The sequence below is a fragment of the Coregonus lavaretus genome (genome assembly GCF_964263955.1).
Source record: "Coregonus lavaretus genome assembly, contig: HAP1_SCAFFOLD_6999, whole genome shotgun sequence".
Classification (NCBI taxonomy): domain Eukaryota; kingdom Metazoa; phylum Chordata; class Actinopteri; order Salmoniformes; family Salmonidae; genus Coregonus; species Coregonus lavaretus.
Window position 1 is genome coordinate 2,526 of NW_028164345.1, and position 23,127 is coordinate 25,652.

At 36.7% G+C, this 23,127-nt stretch overlaps 1 protein-coding gene across 1 annotated transcript; it reads left to right on the forward strand.

Moving 5' to 3' along the window:
* The first annotated feature begins 21,297 nt into the window (after positions 1-21,297).
* LOC311117132 (C-C motif chemokine 13-like) lies at positions 21,298-22,648 on the forward strand. The gene is made up of 3 exons (XM_084192117.1): positions 21,298-21,445; positions 21,690-21,816; positions 22,435-22,648. The coding sequence occupies exons 1-3, from the start codon at positions 21,382-21,384 to the stop codon at positions 22,571-22,573; spliced, it is 330 nt and encodes a 109-aa protein (XP_084048243.1). The 5' UTR covers positions 21,298-21,381; the 3' UTR covers positions 22,574-22,648.
* Positions 22,649-23,127: the final 479 nt, after the last annotated feature.

Consider the following 23,127-nt stretch of genomic DNA (forward strand, 5'->3'; position numbering starts at 1 on the left):
CACAGACTATGTTATTACAGCATTATACCAGTTCATAAAGTAACACACAGACTGTTATTACAGCATTATACCAGTTCATAAAGTAACACACAGACTATGTTATTACAGCATTATATCAGTTCATAAAGTAACACACAGACTGTTATTACAGCATTATACCAGTTCATAAAGTAACACACAGACTATGTTATTACAGCATTATACCAGTTCATAAAGTAACACACAGACTATGTTATTACAGCATTATACCAGTTCATAAAGTAACACACAGACTGTTATTACAGCATTATACCAGTTCATATAGTAACACACAGACTGTTATTACAACATTATACCAGTTCATAAAGTAACACACCGACTATGTTATTACAGCATTATACCAGTTCATAAAGTAACACACAGACTGTTATTACAGCATTATACCAGTTCACAAAGTAACACACAGACTGTTATTACAGCATTATACCAGTTCATAAAGTAACAGACTGTTAATACAGAATTATACCAGTTCATAAAGTAACACACAGACTGTTATTACAGCATTATACCAGTTCACAAAGTAACACACAGACTGTTATTACAGCATTATACCAGTTCATAAAGTAACAGACTGTTAATACAGCATTATACCAGTTCATAAAGTAACACACAGACTATGTTATTACAGCATTATACCAGTTCATAAAGTAACAGACTGTTATTACAGCATTATAGCAGTTCATAAAGTAACACAGACTATGTTATTACGGCATTATACCAGTTCATAAAGTAACAGACTGTTATTACAGCATTATACCAGTTCATATAGTAACACACAGACTATGTTATTACAGCATTATACCAGTTTATAAAGTAACACACAGACTATGTTATTACAGCATTATACCAGTTCATAAAGTAACACACAGACTGTTATTACAGCATTATACCAGTTCATAAAGTAACACACAGACTATGTTATTACAGCATTATTCCAGTTCATAAAGTAACACACAGACTGTTATTACAGCATTATACCAGTGCATAAAGTAACAGACAGACTGTTATTACAGCATTATAGCAGTTCATAAAGTAACACACAGACTGTTATTACAGCATTATACCAGTTCATAAAGTAACACACAGACTGTTATTACAGCATTATACCAGTTCATAAAGTAACACACAGACTGTTATTACAGCATTATACCAGTTCATAAAGTAACACACAGACTGTTATTACAGCATTATACCAGTTCATAAAGTAACACACAGACTATGTTATTACAGCATTATACCAGTTCATAAAGTAACAGACTGTTATTACAGCATTATACCAGTTCATAAAGTAACACACAGACTGTTATTACAGCATTATACCAGTTCATATAAAGTAACAGACTGTTAATACAGCATTATACCAGTTCATAAAGTAACACAGACTGTTATTACAGCATTATACCAGTTCATAAAGTAACACACAGACTGTGTTATTACAGCATTATACCAGTTCACAAAGTAACACACAGACTGTTATTACAGCATTATACCAGTTCATAAAGTAACAGACTGTTAATACAGCATTATACCAGTTCATAAAGTAACACACAGACTATGTTATTACAGCATTATAGCAGTTCATAAAGTAACACACAGACTATGTTATTACAGCATTATACCAGTTCATAAAGTAACACACAGACTGTTATTACAGCATTATACCAGTTCATAAAGTAACACACAGACTGTTATTACAGCATTATACCAGTTCATAAAGTAACACACAGACTGTTATTACAGCATTATACCAGTTCATAAAGTAACACACAGACTATGTTATTACAGCATTATACCAGTTCATAAAGTAACACACAGACTGTTATTACAGCATTATACCAGTTCATAAAGTAACACACATACTGTTATTACAGCTTATACCAGTTCATAAAGTAACAGACTGTTAATACAGCATTATACCAGTTCATAAAGTAACACACAGACAGTTATTACAGCATTATACCTGTTCATAAAGTAACAAACAGACTATGTTATTACAGCATTATACCAGTTCATAAAGTAACACACAGACTGTTATTACAGCATTATACCAGTTCATAAAGTAACACACAGACTGTTATTACAGCATTATACCAGTTCATAAAGTAACACACAGACTATGTTATTACAGCATTATACCAGTTCATAAAGTAACAGACTGTTAATACAGCATTATACCAGTTCATAAAGTAACACACAGACTATGTTATTACAGCATTATACCAGTTCATAAAGTAACACACAGACTATGTTATTACAGCATTATAGCAGTTCATAAAGTAACACACATACTATGTTATTACAGCATTATACCAGTTCATAAAGTAACACATAGACTATGTTATTACAGCATTATACCAGTTCATAAAGTAACACACAGACTGTTATTACAGCATTATACCAGTTCATAAAGTAACACACAGACTATGTTATTACAGCATTATACCAGTTCATAAAGTAACACACAGACTATGTTATTACAGCATTATACCAGTTCATGAAGTAACACACAGACTGTTATTACAGCATTATACCAGTTCATAAAGTAACACACAGACTATGTTATTACAGCATTATACCAGTTCATAAAGTAACACACAGACTGTTATTACAGCATCATACCAGTTCATAAAGTAACACACAGACTGTTATTACAGCATTATACCAGTTCATAAAGTAACACACAGACTATGTTATTACAGCATTATACCAGTTCATAAAGTAACACACAGACTGTTATTACAGCATTATACCAGTTCATAAAGTAACAGACTGTTAATACAGCATTAAACCAGTTCACAAAGTAACACACAGACTGTTATTACAGCATTATACCAGTTCATAAAATAACAGACTGTTAATACAGCATTATACCAGTTCATAAAGTAACACACAGACTATGTTATTACAGCATTATACCAGTTCATAAAGTAACACACAGACTATGTTATTACAGCATTATACCAGTTCATAAAGTAACACACATACTGTTATTACAGCATTATACCAGGTCATAAAGTAACAGACTGTTAATACAGCATTATACCAGTTCACAAAGTAACACAGACTGTTATTACAGCATTATACCAGTTCATAAAGTAACAGACTGTTAATACAGCATTATACCAGTTCATAAAGTAACACACAGACTATGTTATTACAGCATTATACCAGTTCATAAAGTAACAGACTGTTATTACAGCATTATACCAGTTCATAAAGTAACACACAGACTGTTATTACAGCATTATACCAGTTCATAAAGTAACACACAGACTGTTATTACAGCATTATACCAGTTCATAAAGTAACACACAGACTGTTATTACAGCATTATACCAGTTCATAAAGTAACACACAGACTGTTATTACAGCATTATACCAGTTCATAAAGTAACACACAGACTGTTATTACAGCATTATACCAGTTCATAAAGTAACACACAGACTGTTATTACAGCATTATACCAGTTCATAAAGTAACACACAGACTGTTATTACAGCATTATACCAGTTCATAAAGTAACACACAGACTGTTATTACAGCATTATACCAGTTCATAAAGTAACACACAGACTGTTATTACAGCATTATACCAGTTCATAAAGTAACACACAGACTGTTATTACAGCATTATACCAGTTCATAAAGTAACACACAGACTGTTATTACAGCATTATACCAGTTCATAAAGTAACACACAGACTGTTATTACAGCATTATACCAGTTCATAAAGTAACACACAGACTGTTATTACAGCATTATACCAGTTCATAAAGTAACACACAGACTGTTATTACAGCATTATACCAGTTCATAAAGTAACACACAGACTGTTATTACAGCATTATACCAGTTCATAAAGTAACAGACAGACTATGTTATTACAGCATTATACCAGTTCATAAAGTAACACACAGACTGTTATTACAGCATTATACCAGTTCATAAAGTAACACACAGACTATGTTATTACAGCATTATACCAGTTCATAAAGTAACACACAGACTTTGTTATTACAGCATTATACCAGTTCATAAAGTAACACACAGACTATGTTATTACAGCATTATACCAGTTCATAAAGTAACACACAGACTATGTTATTACAGCATTATACCAGTTCATAAAGTAACACACAGACTATGTTATTACAGCATTATACCAGTTCATAAAGTAACACACAGACTTTGTTATTACAGCATTATACCAGTTCATAAAGTAACACACAGACTATGTTATTACAGCATTATACCAGTTCACAAAGTAACACACAGACTATGTTATTACAGCATTATACCAGTTCATAAAGTAACACACAGACTGTTATTACAGCATCATACCAGTTCATAAAGTAACACACAGACTGTTATTACAGCATTATACCAGTTCATAAAGTAACACACAGACTATGTTATTACAGCATTATACCAGTTCATAAAGTAACACACAGACTGTTATTACAGCATTATACCAGTTCATAAAGTAACAGACTGTTAATACAGCATTATACCAGTTCACAAAGTAACACACAGACTGTTATTACAGCATTATACCAGTTCATAAAGTAACAGACTGTTAATACAGCATTATACCAGTTCATAAAGTAACACACAGACTATGTTATTACAGCATTATACCAGTTCATAAAGTAACACACAGACTATGTTATTACAGCATTATACCAGTTCATAAAGTAACACACAGACTGTTATTACAGCATTATATCAGTTCATAAAGTAACAGACTGTTAATACAGCATTATACCAGTTCACAAAGTAACACACAGACTGTTATTACAGCATTATACCAGTTCATAAAGTAACAGACTGTTAATACAGCATTATACCAGTTCATAAAGTAACACACAGACTATGTTATTACAGCATTATACCAGTTCATAAAGTAACAGACTGTTATTACAGCATTATACCAGTTCATAAAGTAACACACAGACTGTTATTACAGCATTATACCAGTTCATAAAGTAACACACAGACTGTTATTACAGCATTATACCAGTTCATAAAGTAACACACAGACTGTTATTACAGCATTATACCAGTTCATAAAGTAACACACAGACTGTTATTACAGCATTATACCAGTTCATAAAGTAACACACAGACTATGTTATTACAGCATTATACCAGTTCATAAAGTAACACACAGACTGTTATTACAGCATTATACCAGTTCATAAAGTAACACACAGACTGTTATTACAGCATTATACCAGTTCATAAAGTAACAGACAGACTATGTTATTACAGCATTATACCAGTTCATAAAGTAACACACAGACTGTTATTACAGCATTATACCAGTTCATAAAGTAACAGACAGACTGTTATTACAGCATTATACCAGTTCATAAAGTAACACAGACTATGTTATTACAGCATTATACCAGTTCATAAAGTAACACACAGACTGTTATTACAGCATTATACCAGTTCATAAAGTAACACACAGACTATGTTATTACAGCATTATACCAGTTCATAAAGTAACACACAGACTTTGTTATTACAGCATTATACCAGTTCATAAAGTAACACACAGACTATGTTATTACAGCATTATACCAGTTCATAAAGTAACACACAGACTGTTATTACAGCATTATACCAGTTCATAAAGTAACACACAGACTATGTTATTACAGCATTATACCAGTCCATAAAGTAACACACAGACTTTGTTATTACAGCATTATACCAGTTCATAAAGTAACAGACTGTTAATACAGCATTATACCAGTTCATAAAGTAACACACAGACTGTTATTACAGCATTATACCAGTTCATAAAGTAACAGACTGTTAATACAGCATTATACCAGTTCATAAAGTAACAGACTGTTATTACAGCATTATACCAGTTCATAAAGTAACACAGACTGTTATTACAGCATTATACCAGTTCATAAAGTAACACACAGACTTTGTTATTACAGCATTATACCAGTTCATAAAGTAACAGACTGTTAATACAGCATTATACCAGTTCATAAAGTAACACACAGACTGTTATTACAGCATTATACCAGTTCATAAAGTAACAGACTGTTAATACAGCATTATACCAGCTCATAAAGTAACACACAGAATATGTTATTACAGCATTATACCAGTTCATAAAGTAACACACAGACTATGTTATTACAGCATTATACCAGTTCATAAAGTAACACACAGACTGTTATTACAGCATTATACCAGTTCATAAAGTAACACACAGACTGTTATTACAGCATTATACCAGTTCATAAAGTAACAGACTGTTAATACAGCATTATACCAGTTCACAAAGTAACACACAGACTGTTATTACAGCATTATACCAGTTCATAAAGTAACAGACTGTTAATACAGCATTATACCAGTTCATAAAGTAACACACAGACTATGTTATTACAGCATTATACCAGTTCATAAAGTAACACACAGACTATGTTATTACAGCATTATACCAGTTCATAAAGTAACACACAGACTGTTATTACAGCATTATATCAGTTCATAAAGTAACAGACTGTTAATACAGCATTATACCAGTTCACAAAGTAACACACAGACTGTTATTACAGCATTATACCAGTTCATAAAGTAACAGACTGTTAATACAGCATTATACCAGTTCATAAAGTAACACACAGACTATGTTATTACAGCATTATACCAGTTCATAAAGTAACAGACTGTTATTACAGCATTATACCAGTTCATAAAGTAACACACAGACTGTTATTACAGCATTATACCAGTTCATAAAGTAACACACAGACTGTTATTACAGCATTATACCAGTTCATAAAGTAACACACAGACTGTTATTACAGCATTATACCAGTTCATAAAGTAACACACAGACTGTTATTACAGCATTATACCAGTTCATAAAGTAACACACAGACTATGTTATTACAGCATTATACCAGTTCATAAAGTAACACACAGACTGTTATTACAGCATTATACCAGTTCATAAAGTAACACACAGACTGTTATTACAGCATTATACCAGTTCATAAAGTAACAGACAGACTATGTTATTACAGCATTATACCAGTTCATAAAGTAACACACAGACTGTTATTACAGCATTATACCAGTTCATAAAGTAACAGACAGACTGTTATTACAGCATTATACCAGTTCATAAAGTAACACAGACTATGTTATTACAGCATTATACCAGTTCATAAAGTAACACACAGACTGTTATTACAGCATTATACCAGTTCATAAAGTAACACACAGACTATGTTATTACAGCATTATACCAGTTCATAAAGTAACACACAGACTTTGTTATTACAGCATTATACCAGTTCATAAAGTAACACACAGACTATGTTATTACAGCATTATACCAGTTCATAAAGTAACACACAGACTGTTATTACAGCATTATACCAGTTCATAAAGTAACACACAGACTATGTTATTACAGCATTATACCAGTCCATAAAGTAACACACAGACTTTGTTATTACAGCATTATACCAGTTCATAAAGTAACAGACTGTTAATACAGCATTATACCAGTTCATAAAGTAACACACAGACTGTTATTACAGCATTATACCAGTTCATAAAGTAACAGACTGTTAATACAGCATTATACCAGTTCATAAAGTAACAGACTGTTATTACAGCATTATACCAGTTCATAAAGTAACACAGACTGTTATTACAGCATTATACCAGTTCATAAAGTAACACACAGACTTTGTTATTACAGCATTATACCAGTTCATAAAGTAACAGACTGTTAATACAGCATTATACCAGTTCATAAAGTAACACACAGACTGTTATTACAGCATTATACCAGTTCATAAAGTAACAGACTGTTAATACAGCATTATACCAGCTCATAAAGTAACACACAGAATATGTTATTACAGCATTATACCAGTTCATAAAGTAACACACAGACTATGTTATTACAGCATTATACCAGTTCATAAAGTAACACACAGACTGTTATTACAGCATTATACCAGTTCATAAAGTAACACACAGACTATGTTATTACAGCATTATACCAGTTCATAAAGTAACACAGACTATGTTATTACAGCATTATACCAGTTCATAAAGTAACACACAGACTATGTTATTACAGCATTATACCAGTTCATAAAGTAACACACAGACTGTTATTACAGCATTATACCAGTTCATAAAGTAACACACAGACTGTTATTAAAGCATTATACCAGTTCATAAAGTAACACAGACTATGTTATTACAGCATTATACCAGTTCATAAAGTAACACACAGACTGTTATTACAGCATTATACCAGTTCATAAAGTAACACACAGACTATGTTATTACAGCATTATACCAGTTCATAAAGTAACACACAGACTATGTTATTACAGCATTATACCAGTTCATAAAGTAACAGACTGTTAATACAGCATTATACCAGTTCACAAAGTAACACACATACTGTTATTACAGCATTATACCAGTTCATAAAGTAACAGACTGTTAATACAGCATTATACCAGTTCATAAAGTAACACACAGACTATGTTATTACAGCATTATACCAGTTCATAAAGTAACACACAGACTATGTTATTACAGCATTATACCAGTTCATAAAGTAACACACAGACTGTTATTACAGCATTATAGCAGTTCATAAAGTAACAGACTGTTAATACAGCATTATACCAGTTCACAAAGTAACACACAGACTGTTATTACAGCATTATACCAGTTCATAAAGTAACAGACTGTTAATACAGCATTATACCAGTTCATAAAGTAACACACAGACTATGTTATTACAGCATTATACCAGTTCATAAAGTAACAGACTGTTATTACAGCATTATACCAGTTCATAAAGTAACACACAGACTGTTATTACAGCATTATACCAGTTCATAAAGTAACACACAGACTGTTATTACAGCATTATACCAGTTCATAAAGTAACACACAGACTGTTATTACAGCATTATACCAGTTCATAAAGTAACACACAGACTGTTATTACAGCATTATACCAGTTCATAAAGTAACACACAGACTGTTATTACAGCATTATACCAGTTCATAAAGTAACACACAGACTGTTATTACAGCATTATACCAGTTCATAAAGTAACACACAGACTGTTATTACAGCATTATACCAGTTCATAAAGTAACACACAGACTGTTATTACAGCATTATACCAGTTCATAAAGTAACACACAGACTGTTATTACAGCATTATACCAGTTCATAAAGTAACACACAGACTGTTATTACAGCATTATACCAGTTCATAAAGTAACACACAGACTGTTATTACAGCATTATACCAGTTCATAAAGTAACACACAGACTGTTATTACAGCATTATACCAGTTCATAAAGTAACACACAGACTGTTATTACAGCATTATACCAGTTCATAAAGTAACAGACAGACTATGTTATTACAGCATTATACCAGTTCATAAAGTAACACACAGACTGTTATTACAGCATTATACCAGTTCATAAAGTAACAGACAGACTGTTATTACAGCATTATACCAGTTCATAAAGTAACACAGACTATGTTATTACAGCATTATACCAGTTCATAAAGTAACACACAGACTGTTATTACAGCATTATACCAGTTCATAAAGTAACACACAGACTATGTTATTACAGCATTATACCAGTTCATAAAGTAACACACAGACTTTGTTATTACAGCATTATACCAGTTCATAAAGTAACACACAGACTATGTTATTACAGCATTATACCAGTTCACAAAGTAACACACAGACTATGTTATTACAGCATTATACCAGTTCATAAAGTAACACACAGACTGTTATTACAGCATCATACCAGTTCATAAAGTAACACACAGACTGTTATTACAGCATTATACCAGTTCATAAAGTAACACACAGACTATGTTATTACAGCATTATACCAGTTCATAAAGTAACACACAGACTGTTATTACAGCATTATACCAGTTCATAAAGTAACAGACTGTTAATACAGCATTATATCAGTTCACAAAGTAACACACAGACTGTTATTACAGCATTATACCAGTTCATAAAGTAACAGACTGTTAATACAGCATTATACCAGTTCATAAAGTAACACACAGACTATGTTATTACAGCATTATACCAGTTCATAAAGTAACACACAGACTATGTTATTACAGCATTATACCAGTTCATAAAGTAACACACAGACTGTTATTACAGCATTATACCAGTTCATAAAGTAACAGACTGTTAATACAGCATTATACCAGTTCACAAAGTAACACACAGACTGTTATTACAGCATTATACCAGTTCATAAAGTAACAGACTGTTAATACAGCATTATACCAGTTCATAAAGTAACACACAGACTATGTTATTACATTATTATACCAGTTCATAAAGTAACAGACTGTTATTACAGCATTATACCAGTTCATAAAGTAACACACAGACTGTTATTACAGCATTATACCAGTTCATAAAGTAACACACAGACTGTTATTACAGCATTATACCAGTTCATAAAGTAACACACAGACTGTTATTACAGCATTATACCAGTTCATAAAGTAACACACAGACTGTTATTACAGCATTATACCAGTTCATAAAGTAACACACAGACTGTTATTACAGCATTATACCAGTTCATAAAGTAACACACAGACTATGTTATTACAGCATTATACCAGTTCATAAAGTAACACACAGACTGTTATTACAGCATTATACCAGTTCATAAAGTAACACACAGACTGTTATTACAGCATTATACCAGTTCATAAAGTAACAGACAGACTAATTACAGCATTATACCAGTTCATAAAGTAACACACATACTGTTATTACAGCATTATACCAGTTCATAAAGTAACAGACAGACTGTTATTACAGCATTATACCAGTTCATAAAGTAACACAGACTATGTTATTACAGCATTATACCAGTTCATAAAGTAACACACAGACTGTTATTACAGCATTATACCAGTTCATAAAGTAACACACAGACTATGTTATTACAGCATTATACCAGTTCATAAAGTAACACACAGACTTTGTTATTACAGCATTATACCAGTTCATAAAGTAACACACAGACTATGTTATTACAGCATTATACCAGTTCATAAAGTAACACACAGACTGTTATTACAGCATTATACCAGTTCATAAAGTAACACACAGACTGTTATTACAGCATTATACCAGTTCATAAAGTAACACACAGACTATGTTATTACAGCATTATACCAGTTCATAAAGTAACACACAGACTTTGTTATTACAGCATTATACCAGTTCATAAAGTAACAGACTGTTAATACAGCATTATACCAGTTCATAAAGTAACACACAGACTGTTATTACAGCATTATACCAGTTCATAAAGTAACAGACTGTTAATACAGCATTATACCAGTTCATAAAGTAACACACAGACTATGTTATTACAGCATTATACCAGTTCATAAAGTAACACACAGACTATGTTATTACAGCATTATACCAGTTCATAAAGTAACACACAGACTGTTATTACAGCATTATACCAGTTCATAAAGTAACACACAGACTATGTTATTACAGCATTATACCAGTTCATAAAGTAACACAGACTATGTTATTACAGCATTATACCAGTTCATAAAGTAACACACAGACTATGTTATTACAGCATTATACCAGTTCATAAAGTAACACACAGACTGTTATTACAGCATTATACCAGTTCATAAAGTAACACAGACTATGTTATTACAGCATTATACCAGTTCATAAAGTAACACACAGACTGTTATTACAGCATTATACCAGTTCATAAAGTAACAGACTGTTATTACAGCATTATACCAGTTCATAAAATAACACACAGACTGTTATTACAGCATTATACCAGTTCATAAAGTAACACACAGACTATGTTATTACAGCATTATACCAGTTCATAAAGTAACACACAGACTATGTTATTACAGCATTATACCAGTTCATAAAGTAACACACAGACTGTTATTACAGCATTATACCAGTTCATAAAGTAACACACAGACTATGTTAATACAGCATTATACCAGTTCATAAAGTAACACAGACTATGTTATTACAGCATTATACCAGTTCATAAAGTAACACACAGACTGTTATTACAGCATTATACCAGTTCATAAAGTAACACACAGACTATGTTATTACAGCATTATACCAGTTCATAAAGTAACACACAGACTGTTATTACAGCATTATACCAGTTCATAAAGTAACACACAGACTATGTTATTACAGCATTATACCAGTTCATAAAGTAACACACAGACTATGTTATTACAGCATTATACCAGTTCATAAAGTAACACACAGACTGTTATTACAGCATTATACCAGTTCATAAAGTAACACACAGACTGTTATTACAGCATTATTCCAGTTCATAAAGTAACACACAGACTGTTATTACAGAATTATACTAGTTCATAATAACAATTAAATGTCTTGGAAGTTAGTTCCGTTTTGCTCCTCTAGATGGGGCCAGTCAGTGTTGATGAGATCGATGAGAGGGATTTGAAAGGGCTTGTGACAGAGATAGTCCATACACTGAGTGTACAAAACATTAGGAACATTTCACGCTCAACAGTTTTCTGTGTGTATCGAGAATTGTCCACCACCCAAAAGGACATCCAGCCAACTTGACACAACTTGTGGGCAAGCATTGGAGTCAACATGGGCCAAGTATCCCTGTAGAACACTTTTGACACTTTGTAGAGTACACGCCCCGACGAATTGAGGCTGTTCTGAGGGCAAAAGGGTGGGTTGCAACTCAATATTAGGAAGGTGTTCCTAATGTTTTGTACACTCAATGTATATTCTCTATACATTGAGAATGCTAAAATGAATATCATAGAGAATTTTTCAGAATACTTGATTTATTTAAAGAACTGCAGATGGACAAAGTGAAAAAAACAATATATATATATCAGTATAGTAGAATAGTTATATATACAACCCATCAATCCATCACAATATCATCAAAGTAAATACATTAATTTAATAATATGATCCACTCTTTCACAGGATATGTTTGAAAGCTTCAACGGATTTATAACATATAAAATGTTAAATAGGTTACTGAATAGCTACATGTCAAATATGTTTACAGGATGGGGGTTGACGACATCATGGTCGATCTGCTCTCAATCTTGGTCACATGACTCTGGACCCAGGCTTCAGAAGGGTCAACACAAAATGTCTTCCCTTTCTGTGTGGTGAAACTGCAACAGAGTCACAACACATTGTCACTCATGACATCCAGTCTATAATATGAATGCTCCATCGGGTCTAGTACAATGTAGCCTAGATATAGCCTGGTTCCAGATGTGTTTGTGCTATCATGCCAACTCCTTGTCACTCCTGGTCATGTTAGGCATAACAAGGAGTTGACGTGATAGCACAAACAGATCTGGGACCACGCTAGCCTAGATGTCCAGTTTACTTTAGACTATGCTTACTTACATCAGTGCTTTGCGAGGGCAGCTACTGGAGGTTGCTCTGAGAGAAACCACTTGGTTAAGAGGGATCCTCTGGGTGAAATGCATACAGCATTCAGTTGCCGTTTCCAACGCAATGACAGCTGTAAACAAATGATCATAAACCACAGTTATCATGAAGATCTCCAGGAGCGTATCCAACAGCGTCTTACACAGCATGGCTACTCATCCACTCCCCAACACACACACACACACACACACACACACACACACACACACACACACACACACACACACACACACACACACACACACACACACACACACACACACACACACACACACACACACACACACACACACACACACTCACACACACACACACACACACACACACACACACACACACACACACACACACACACACACACACTCACACACACACACACACACACACACACACACACACACACACACACACACACACACACACACCTGCAGACGTGGTATGGAGGGAGCAGAGCAGTCCCAGGAGGAGTAGAGCAGTCAGGGTCTTCATGGTTCAGAGATGGTTGAGATGCTGAAGATTGTGTTGTCTGAGATGGTCACTGATGTTCTGGTCTCTGATGTTCTGGTCTCTGATATTCTGGTCTCTGATGCTCTGTTCTCTGATGCTCTGGTCTCTGATTCTCTGGTCTCTGATGCTCTGGTCTGGTTCTATGCCTGAGGTCTGATCTGACCTGTCTTTTATACAGAGAGCTGGTCCATCAGACCCATTGACAATTGAGGGGGGAAACTCCCCTCCAACCCTCATTCACTCTGAATATCTTTCTAAGAACCAACATTCTGTTCGTTAGGTTCCTCTTTCTCAATTCTCTCTACCTCTGTTTCCTCAAGTATGTTCAATAGGCTGCTATTTTCTGAAATACGCAGAATACATTTACTGGAGAATTGCATATCAAAGGAAGGCTATTAAAGTGGACTACATACTATGATACATTACATCAAATACAAGAACAATTAAGATTAAATTAAGTTCTCTACATCATAAGCAACTAGTTTATAAGCAATACTTGAAATCAACTATGTATCTTTCAACTTTTAAATACAGATTTTAGGATGTGTCCATGTTGATAAAAACAAATAACTTAATTGCAGAAACAGGTTAACACACGCTACGGGCAGATTTGGCCCGGACAAGACTACTGTAGTCTCTGTAACTCTCCCTACACTCACACCAACTTCACTAGACTACTGTAGTCTCTGTAACTCTCCCCACACTCACACCAACTTCACTAGACTACTGTAGTCTCTGTAACTCTCCCTACACTCACACCAACTTCACTAACTACTGTAGTCTCTGTAACTCTCCCCACACTCACACCAACTTCACTAGACTACAGTAGTCTCTGTAACTCTTCCCACACTCACACCAACTTCACTAGACTACTGTAGTCTCTGTAACTCTCCCCACACTCACACCAACTTCACTAGACTACTGTACTCAATGTAACTCTCCCCACACTCACACCAACTTCAATAGACTACTGTAGTCTCTGTAACTCTCCCCACACTCACACCAACTTCACTAGACTACAGTAGTCTCTGTAACTCTCCCTACACTCACACCAACTTCACTAGACTACTGTAGTCTGTAACTCTCCCCACACTCAAACCAACTTCACTAGACTACAGTAGTCTCTGTAACTCTCCCCACAATCACACCAACTTCACTAGACTACTGTATACTCTGTAACTCTCCCCACTCTCACACCAACTTCACTAGACTACAGTAGCCTCTGTAACTCTCCCCACACTCACACCAACTTCATTAGACTACTGTAGTCTCTGTAACTCTCCCCCTACTCACACCAACTTCACTAGACTACTGTACTCAATGTAACTCTACCCACACTCACACCAACTTCACTAGACTACTGTAGTCTCTGTAACTCTCCCCACACTCACACCAACTTCATTAGACTACTGTATACTCTGTAACTCTCCCCACTCTCACACCAACTTCACTAGACTACTGTAGTCTCTGTAACTCTCCCCACACTCACACCAACTTCACTAGACTACAGTAGTCCCTGTAACTCTCCCTACACTCACACCAACTTCACTAGACTACTGTAGTCTCTGTAACTCTCCCCACACTCAAACCAACCTCACTAGACTACAGTAGTCTCTGTAACTCTCCCCACACTCACACCAACTTCACTAGACTACTGTATACTCTGTAACTCTCCCCACTCTCACACCAACTTCACTAGACTACTGTAGTCTCTGTAACTCTTCCCACTCTCACACCAACTTCACTAGACTACAGTAGTCTCTGTAACTCTCCCTACACTCACACCAACTTCACTAGACTACTTTAGTCTCTGTAACTCTCCCTACACTCACACCAACTTCACTAGACTACTGTAGTCTCTGTAACTCTCCCCACACTCACACCAACTTAACTAGACTACTGTAGTCTCTGTAACTCTCCCCACACTAACACCAACTTCACTAGACTACTTTACTCTCTGTAAATCTCCCCACACTAACACCAACTTCACTAGACTACTTTACTCTCTGTAAATCTCCCCACACTAACACCAACTTCACTAGACTACTGTAGTCTCTGTAAATCTCCCTACACTAACACCAACTTCACTAGACTACTTTACTCTTTGTAAATCTCCCCACACTAACACCAGCTTCACTAGTCTACTGTAGTCTCTGTAAATCTCCCCACACTAACACCAACTTCACTAGACTACTCTACTCTCTGTAAATCTCCCCACACTAACACCAACTTCACTAGACTACTTTACTCTCTGTAAATCTCCCTACACTCACACCAACTTCACTATACTACTTTACTCTCTGTAAATCTCCCCACACTCACACCAACTTCACTAGACTACTGTAGTCTCTGTAACTCTCCCCACACTCACACCAACTTCATTAGACTATTGTATACTCTGTAACTCTCCCCACTCACACACCAACTTCACTAGACTACTGTAGTCTCTGTAACTCTCCTTACACTCACACCAACGTCACTAGACTACTGTAGTCTTTGTAACTCTCCCCACAATCAAACCAACTTCACTAGACTACAGTAGTCTCTGTAACTCTCCCCACACTAACACCAACTTCACTAGACTACTCTACTCTCTGTAAATCTCCCCACACTAACACCAACTTCACTAGACTACTTTACTCTCTGTAACTCTCCCCACACTAACACCAACTTCACTAGACTACTTTACTCTCTGTAAATCTCCCCACACTAACACCAACTTCACTAGACTACTCTACTCTCTGTAAATCTCCCCACACTAACACCAACTTCACTAGACTACTTTACTCTCTGTAAATCTCCCCACACTAACACCAACTTCACTAGACTACTTTACTCTCTGCAAATCTCCCCACACTAACACGAACTTCACTAGACTACTGTAGTCTCTGTAACTCTCCCCACACTAACACCAACTTCACTAGACTACTGTTGTCTCTGTAAATCTCCCCACACTAACACCAACTTCACTAGACTACAGTAGTCTCTGTAAATCTCCCCACACTAACACCAACTTCACTAGACTACTTTACTCTCTGTAAATCTCCCCACACTAACACCAACTTCACTAGACTACTTTACTCTCTGTAAATCTCCCCACACTAACACGAACTTCACTAGACTACTGTAGTCTCTGTAACTCTCCCCACACTAACACCAACTTCACTAGACTACTGTTGTCTCTGTAAATCTCCCCACACTAACACCAACTTCACTAGACTACAGTAGTCTCTGTAACTCTCCCCACACTCACACCAACTTCACTAGACTACTGTATACTCTGTAACTCTCCCCACTCTCACACCAACTTCACTAGACTACTGTAGTCTCTGTAACTCTTCCCACTCTCACACCAACTTCACTAGACTACAGTAGTCTCTGTAACTCTCCCTACACTCACACCAACTTCACTAGACTACTTTAGTCTCTGTAACTCTCCCTACACTCACACCAACTTCACTAGACTAATGTAGTCTCTGTAACTCTCCCCACACTCACACCAACTTAACTAGACTACTGTAGTATCTGTAACTCTCCCCACACTAACACCAACTTCACTAGACTACTTTACTCCCTGTAAATCTCCCCACACTAACACCAACTTCACTAGACTACTTTACTCTCTGTAAATCTCCCCACACTAACACCAACTTCACTAGACTACTTTACTCTCTGTAAATCTCCCCACACTAACACCAACTTCACTAGACTACTTTACTCTTTGTAAATCTCCCCACACTAACACCAACTTCACTAGTCTACTGTAGTCTCTGTAAATCTCCCCATACTAACACCAACTTCACTAGACTACTCTGCTCTCTGTAAATCTCCCCACACTAACACCAACTTCACTAGACTACTTTACTCTCTGTAAATCTTCCTACACTCACACCAACTTCACTAGACTACTTTACTCTCTGTAAATATCCCCACACTCACACCAACTTCACTAGACTACTGTAGTCTCTGTAACTCACCCCACACTCACACCAACTTCATTAGACTATTGTATACTCTGTAACTCTCCCCACTCACACACCAACTTCACTAGACTACTGTAGTCTCTGTAACTCTCCCTACACTCAAACCAACGTCACTAGACTACTGTAGTCTTTGTAACTCTCCCCACACTCAAACCAACTTCACTAGACTACAGTAGTCTCTGTAACTCTCCCCACACTCACACCAACTTCACTAGACTACTGTATACTCTGTAACCCTCCCCACTCTCACACCAACTTCACTAGACTACTTTAGTCTCTGTAACTCTCCCTACACTCTCACCAACTTCACTAGACTAATGTAGTCTCTGTAACTCTCCCCACACTCACACCAACTTAACTAGACTACTGTAGTCTCTGTAACTCTCCCCACACTAACACCAACTTCACTAGACTACTTTACTCTCTGTAAATCTCCCCACACTAACACCAACTTCACTAGACTACTTTACTCTCTGTAAATCTCCCCACACTAACACCAACTTCACTAGACTACTGTAGTCTCTGTAACTCTCCCCACACTAACACCAACTTCACTAGACTACTGTTGTCTCTGTAAATCTCCCCACACTAACACCAACTTCACTAGACTACTTTACTCTCTGTAAATCTCCCCACACTAACACCAACTTCACTAGACTACTTTACTCTCTGTAAATATCCCCACACTAACACCAACTTCACTAGACTACTGTAGTCTCTGTAAATCTCCCTACACTCACACCAACTTCACTAGACTACTTTACTCTCTGTAAATCTCCCCACACTAACATCAACTTCACTAGACTACTGTGCTCTCTGTAAATCTCCCCACACTAACACCAACTTCACTAGACTACTGTACTCTCTGTAAGTCTCCCCACTCTCACACCATCTTCACTAGACTACTTTACTCAATGTAACTCTCCCCAACTATCACCAACTTCACTAGACTACTTTACTCTCTGTAATTCTCCCCACACTCACACCAACTTCACTAGACTACTTTACTCTCTGTAAATCTCCCCACACTAACACCAACTTCACTAGACTACTTTACTCTCTGTAAATCTCCCCTCACTAACACCAACTTCACTAGTCTACTGTAGTCTCTGTAAATCTCCCCACACAAACACCAACTTCACTAGACCAATCTACTCTCTGTAAATCTCCCCACACTAACACCAGCTTCACTAGACTACTGTAGTCTCTGTAAATCTCCCTACACTCACACCAACTTCACTAGACTACTTTACTCTCTGTAAATCTCCCCACACTAACACCAACTTCACTAGACTACTGTACTCTCTGTAAGTCTCCCCACTCTCACACCATCTTCACTAGACTACTTTACTCAATGTAACTCTACCCAACCATCACCAACTTCACTAGACTACTTTACTCTCTGTAATTCTCACCACACTCACAACAACTTCACTAGACTACTGTACTCAATGTAACTCTCCCCACTCTCACACCAACTTTACTAGACTACTGTAGTCTCTGTAACTCTCCCTACACTCACACCAACTTCACTAGACTACTGTACTCTCTGTAACTATCGCTACACTCTCCCCAACCTCACTAGACTACTGTACTCTCTATAACTCTCCCCACACTCACACCAACTTCACTAGACTACTGTAGTCTCTGTAACTCTCCCTACACTCACACCAACTTCACTAGACTACTGTAGTCTCTGTAACTCTCCCTATACTCACACCAACTTCACTAGACTACTTAAGTCTCTGTAACTCTCTGCACACTCACACCAACTTCACTAGACTACTGTAGTCTCTGTAAATCTCCCCACACTAACACCAACTTCACTAGACTACTTTACTCTCTGTAAATCTCCCCACACTAACACCAACTTCACTAGACTACTTTACTCTCTGTAAATCTCCCCACACTAACACCAACTTCACTAGACTACTTTACTCTCTGTAATTCTACCCACACTCACACCAACTTCAATAGACTACTGTACTCAATGTAACTCTCCCCACACTCACACCAACTTCACTAGACTACTGTAGTCTCTGTAACTCTCCCTACACTCACACCAACTTCACTAGACTACTGTAGTCTCTGTAACTCTCCCTACACTCACACCAACTTCACTAGACTACTGTGGTCTCTGTAACTCTCCGCACACTCACACCAACTTCACTAGACTACTGTAGTCTCTGTAACTCTCCGCACACTCACACCAACTTCGCTAGACTACTGTAGTCTCTGTAAATCTCCCCACACTAACACCAACTTCGCTAGACTACTGTAGTCTCTGTAAATCTCCCCACACTAACACCAACTTCACTAGACTACTTTACTCTCTGTAAATCTCCCCACACTAACACCAACTTCACTAGACTACTTTACTCTCTGTAAATCTCCCCACACTAACATCAACTTCACTAGACTACTGTACTCTCTGTAAATCTCCCCACACTAACACCAACTTCACTAGACTACTTTACTCTCTGTAAATCTCCCCACACTAACATCAACTTCACTAGACTACTGTACTCTCTGTAAATCTCCCCACACTAACATCAACTTCACTAGACTACTGTACTCTCTGTAAATCTCCCCACACTCACACCAACTTCACTAGACTACTGTACTCAATGTAACTCTCCCCACACTCACACCAACTTCACTAGACTACTGTAGTCTCTATAACTCTCCCCACACTCACACCACTTCACTAAACTACTGTAGTCTCTGTAACTCTCCCCACACTCACACCAACTTCACTAGACTACTGTAGTCTCTGTAACTCTCCCCACACTCACACCAACTTCACTAGACTACTGTAGTCTCTATAACTCTCCCCACTCTCACACCAACTTCACTAGACTACTGTAGTCTCTATAACTCTCCCCACTCTCACACCAACTTCACTAGACTACTGTAGTCTCTGTAACTCTCCCAACACTCACACCAACTTCACTAGACTACTGTAGTCTCTGTAACTCTCCCAACACTCACACCAACTTCACTAGACTACTGTAGTCTCTGTAACTCTCCCAACACTCACACCAACTTCACTAGACTACTGTAGTCTCTGTAACTCTCCCAACACTCACACCAACTTCACACTCAGCAGAAACAGGCTTTAGCTGTATAATTGAAGAAATTCTAGAAAATGTTTCCATCATGTGCTGCAGAGCATCAGAGACCAGAACATCAGAGACCAGAACATCAGTGACCAGAACATCAGTGACCATCTCAGACAACACAATCTTCAGCATCTCAACCATCTCTGAACCATGAAGACCCTGACTGCTCTACTCCTCCTGGGACTGCTCTGCTCCCTCCATACCACGTCTGCAGGTGTGTGTGTGTGTGTGTGTGTGTGTGTGTGTGTGTGTATGTGTGTGTGTGTGTGTGTGTGTGTGTGTGTGTGTGTGTGTGTGTGTGTGTGTGTGTGTGTGTGTGTGTGTGTGTGTGTGTGTGTGTGTGTGTGTGTGTGTGTGTGTGTGTGTGTGTACAGTGTGTGTATGTACAGTGTGTATATGAGCGTATAGGAAGAAGCACCATGTGTTGACCAGTGAGTGTGATCGTCCTTTATTTCCAGCTGTCATGGGGATTGAAGCAATAACTGCCAGAAATTGCTGTGTGAAGTTCCACCCCAGGAGGCTCCCTCTTGATGCAATGGTGTCAGTTTATAAGACCCCTAGTAGCTGCCCTCGCAAAGCACTGGTGTAAGTTAACCACAATGCACACACACACACACACACACACACACACAAAGATTTCTAAAGGCATAACATGTTCTATACCGTTTGTGGACGGGTCCAAATCTGTTGCTAGGGATGCATGGTTACAACCTCCGATACATAGAGACCCTATACTTCACTGGACTGTAGTGGTGATAGTATAGGATCACTAAGGTTGTCAGAGTTCATCAGTTAACTAAAGGTCACTTTCTGTCATTTCACTGCACTATTGTTATTTAATTGTGATTAATCGCATTGTCTGAAAGCATTCCAAATATACGGAAAACATTAAAAATATATCATCTATAGAGCTAAAAGGACAATGAGATGTCAAAACAAGTTGACGTTGAGGTTATTAAAGAATGTGTGTTTTATCAATTTACCAGAATTTGCTAACAGTTACTTTGGAAAAAATCAAGACGTCAATGTTCTTGTAATGCTTTTTGTATTAAAATTTTAGAAAATCTTAAATTACAGCTCCATTTGAGCAAATTCTGAATCTGGAACCAGGCTATATCTAGGCTACACTGTACTAGACCAGATGGAGCATTCATATTATAGACTGGATGTCATGAGTGACAATGTGTTGTGACTCTGTTGCAGTTTCACCACAAAGAAAGGGAAGACATTTTGTGTTGACCCTTCTGAAGCCTGGGTCCAGAGTCATGTGACCAAGATTGAGAGCAGATCGACCACTGCCAAGACGACGATGATGTCATCAACCACCGCCACCACCAGCTAACTGCCATAACTGTCAGATCTGTCAAGAAAATAGAATATCATATTTTTGTTGTACATAGAATAATATTATTTTATTCTTATTTATTGACCATAGTGTAAATAGTGTAAAGTTACTGTGTATTTTGAAATTATTATTTTTTGTCAACAAATTCATATGTTTGTTTCAGCAATAAAGCTAAATACGTTCCACATTTTAATAACTAAGTTAATTGTGTTCTTATTGTGGTACTCATACTTTGATTTAAAAAAGCTTCACATTTGTGAGGGAGAGTTTTTCACAACTACTTGAGGCATGGAGCCAGTTACATGGACAGATATCAACTATTTCCATAAACTAGCAGATTCAGCATTTTGGTTGTTTCTTATTTCAGAAAACAATTCATGTGTTACATTTACATTTTAGTCATTCAGCAGACGCTCTTATCCAGAGCGACTTACAGGAGCAATTAGGGTTAAGTGCCTTGCTCAAGGGCACATCGACAGATTTTTCACGTAGTCGGCTCGGAGGATTAGAACCAGCGACCTTTTGGTTACTGGCACAACGCTCTTAACCAC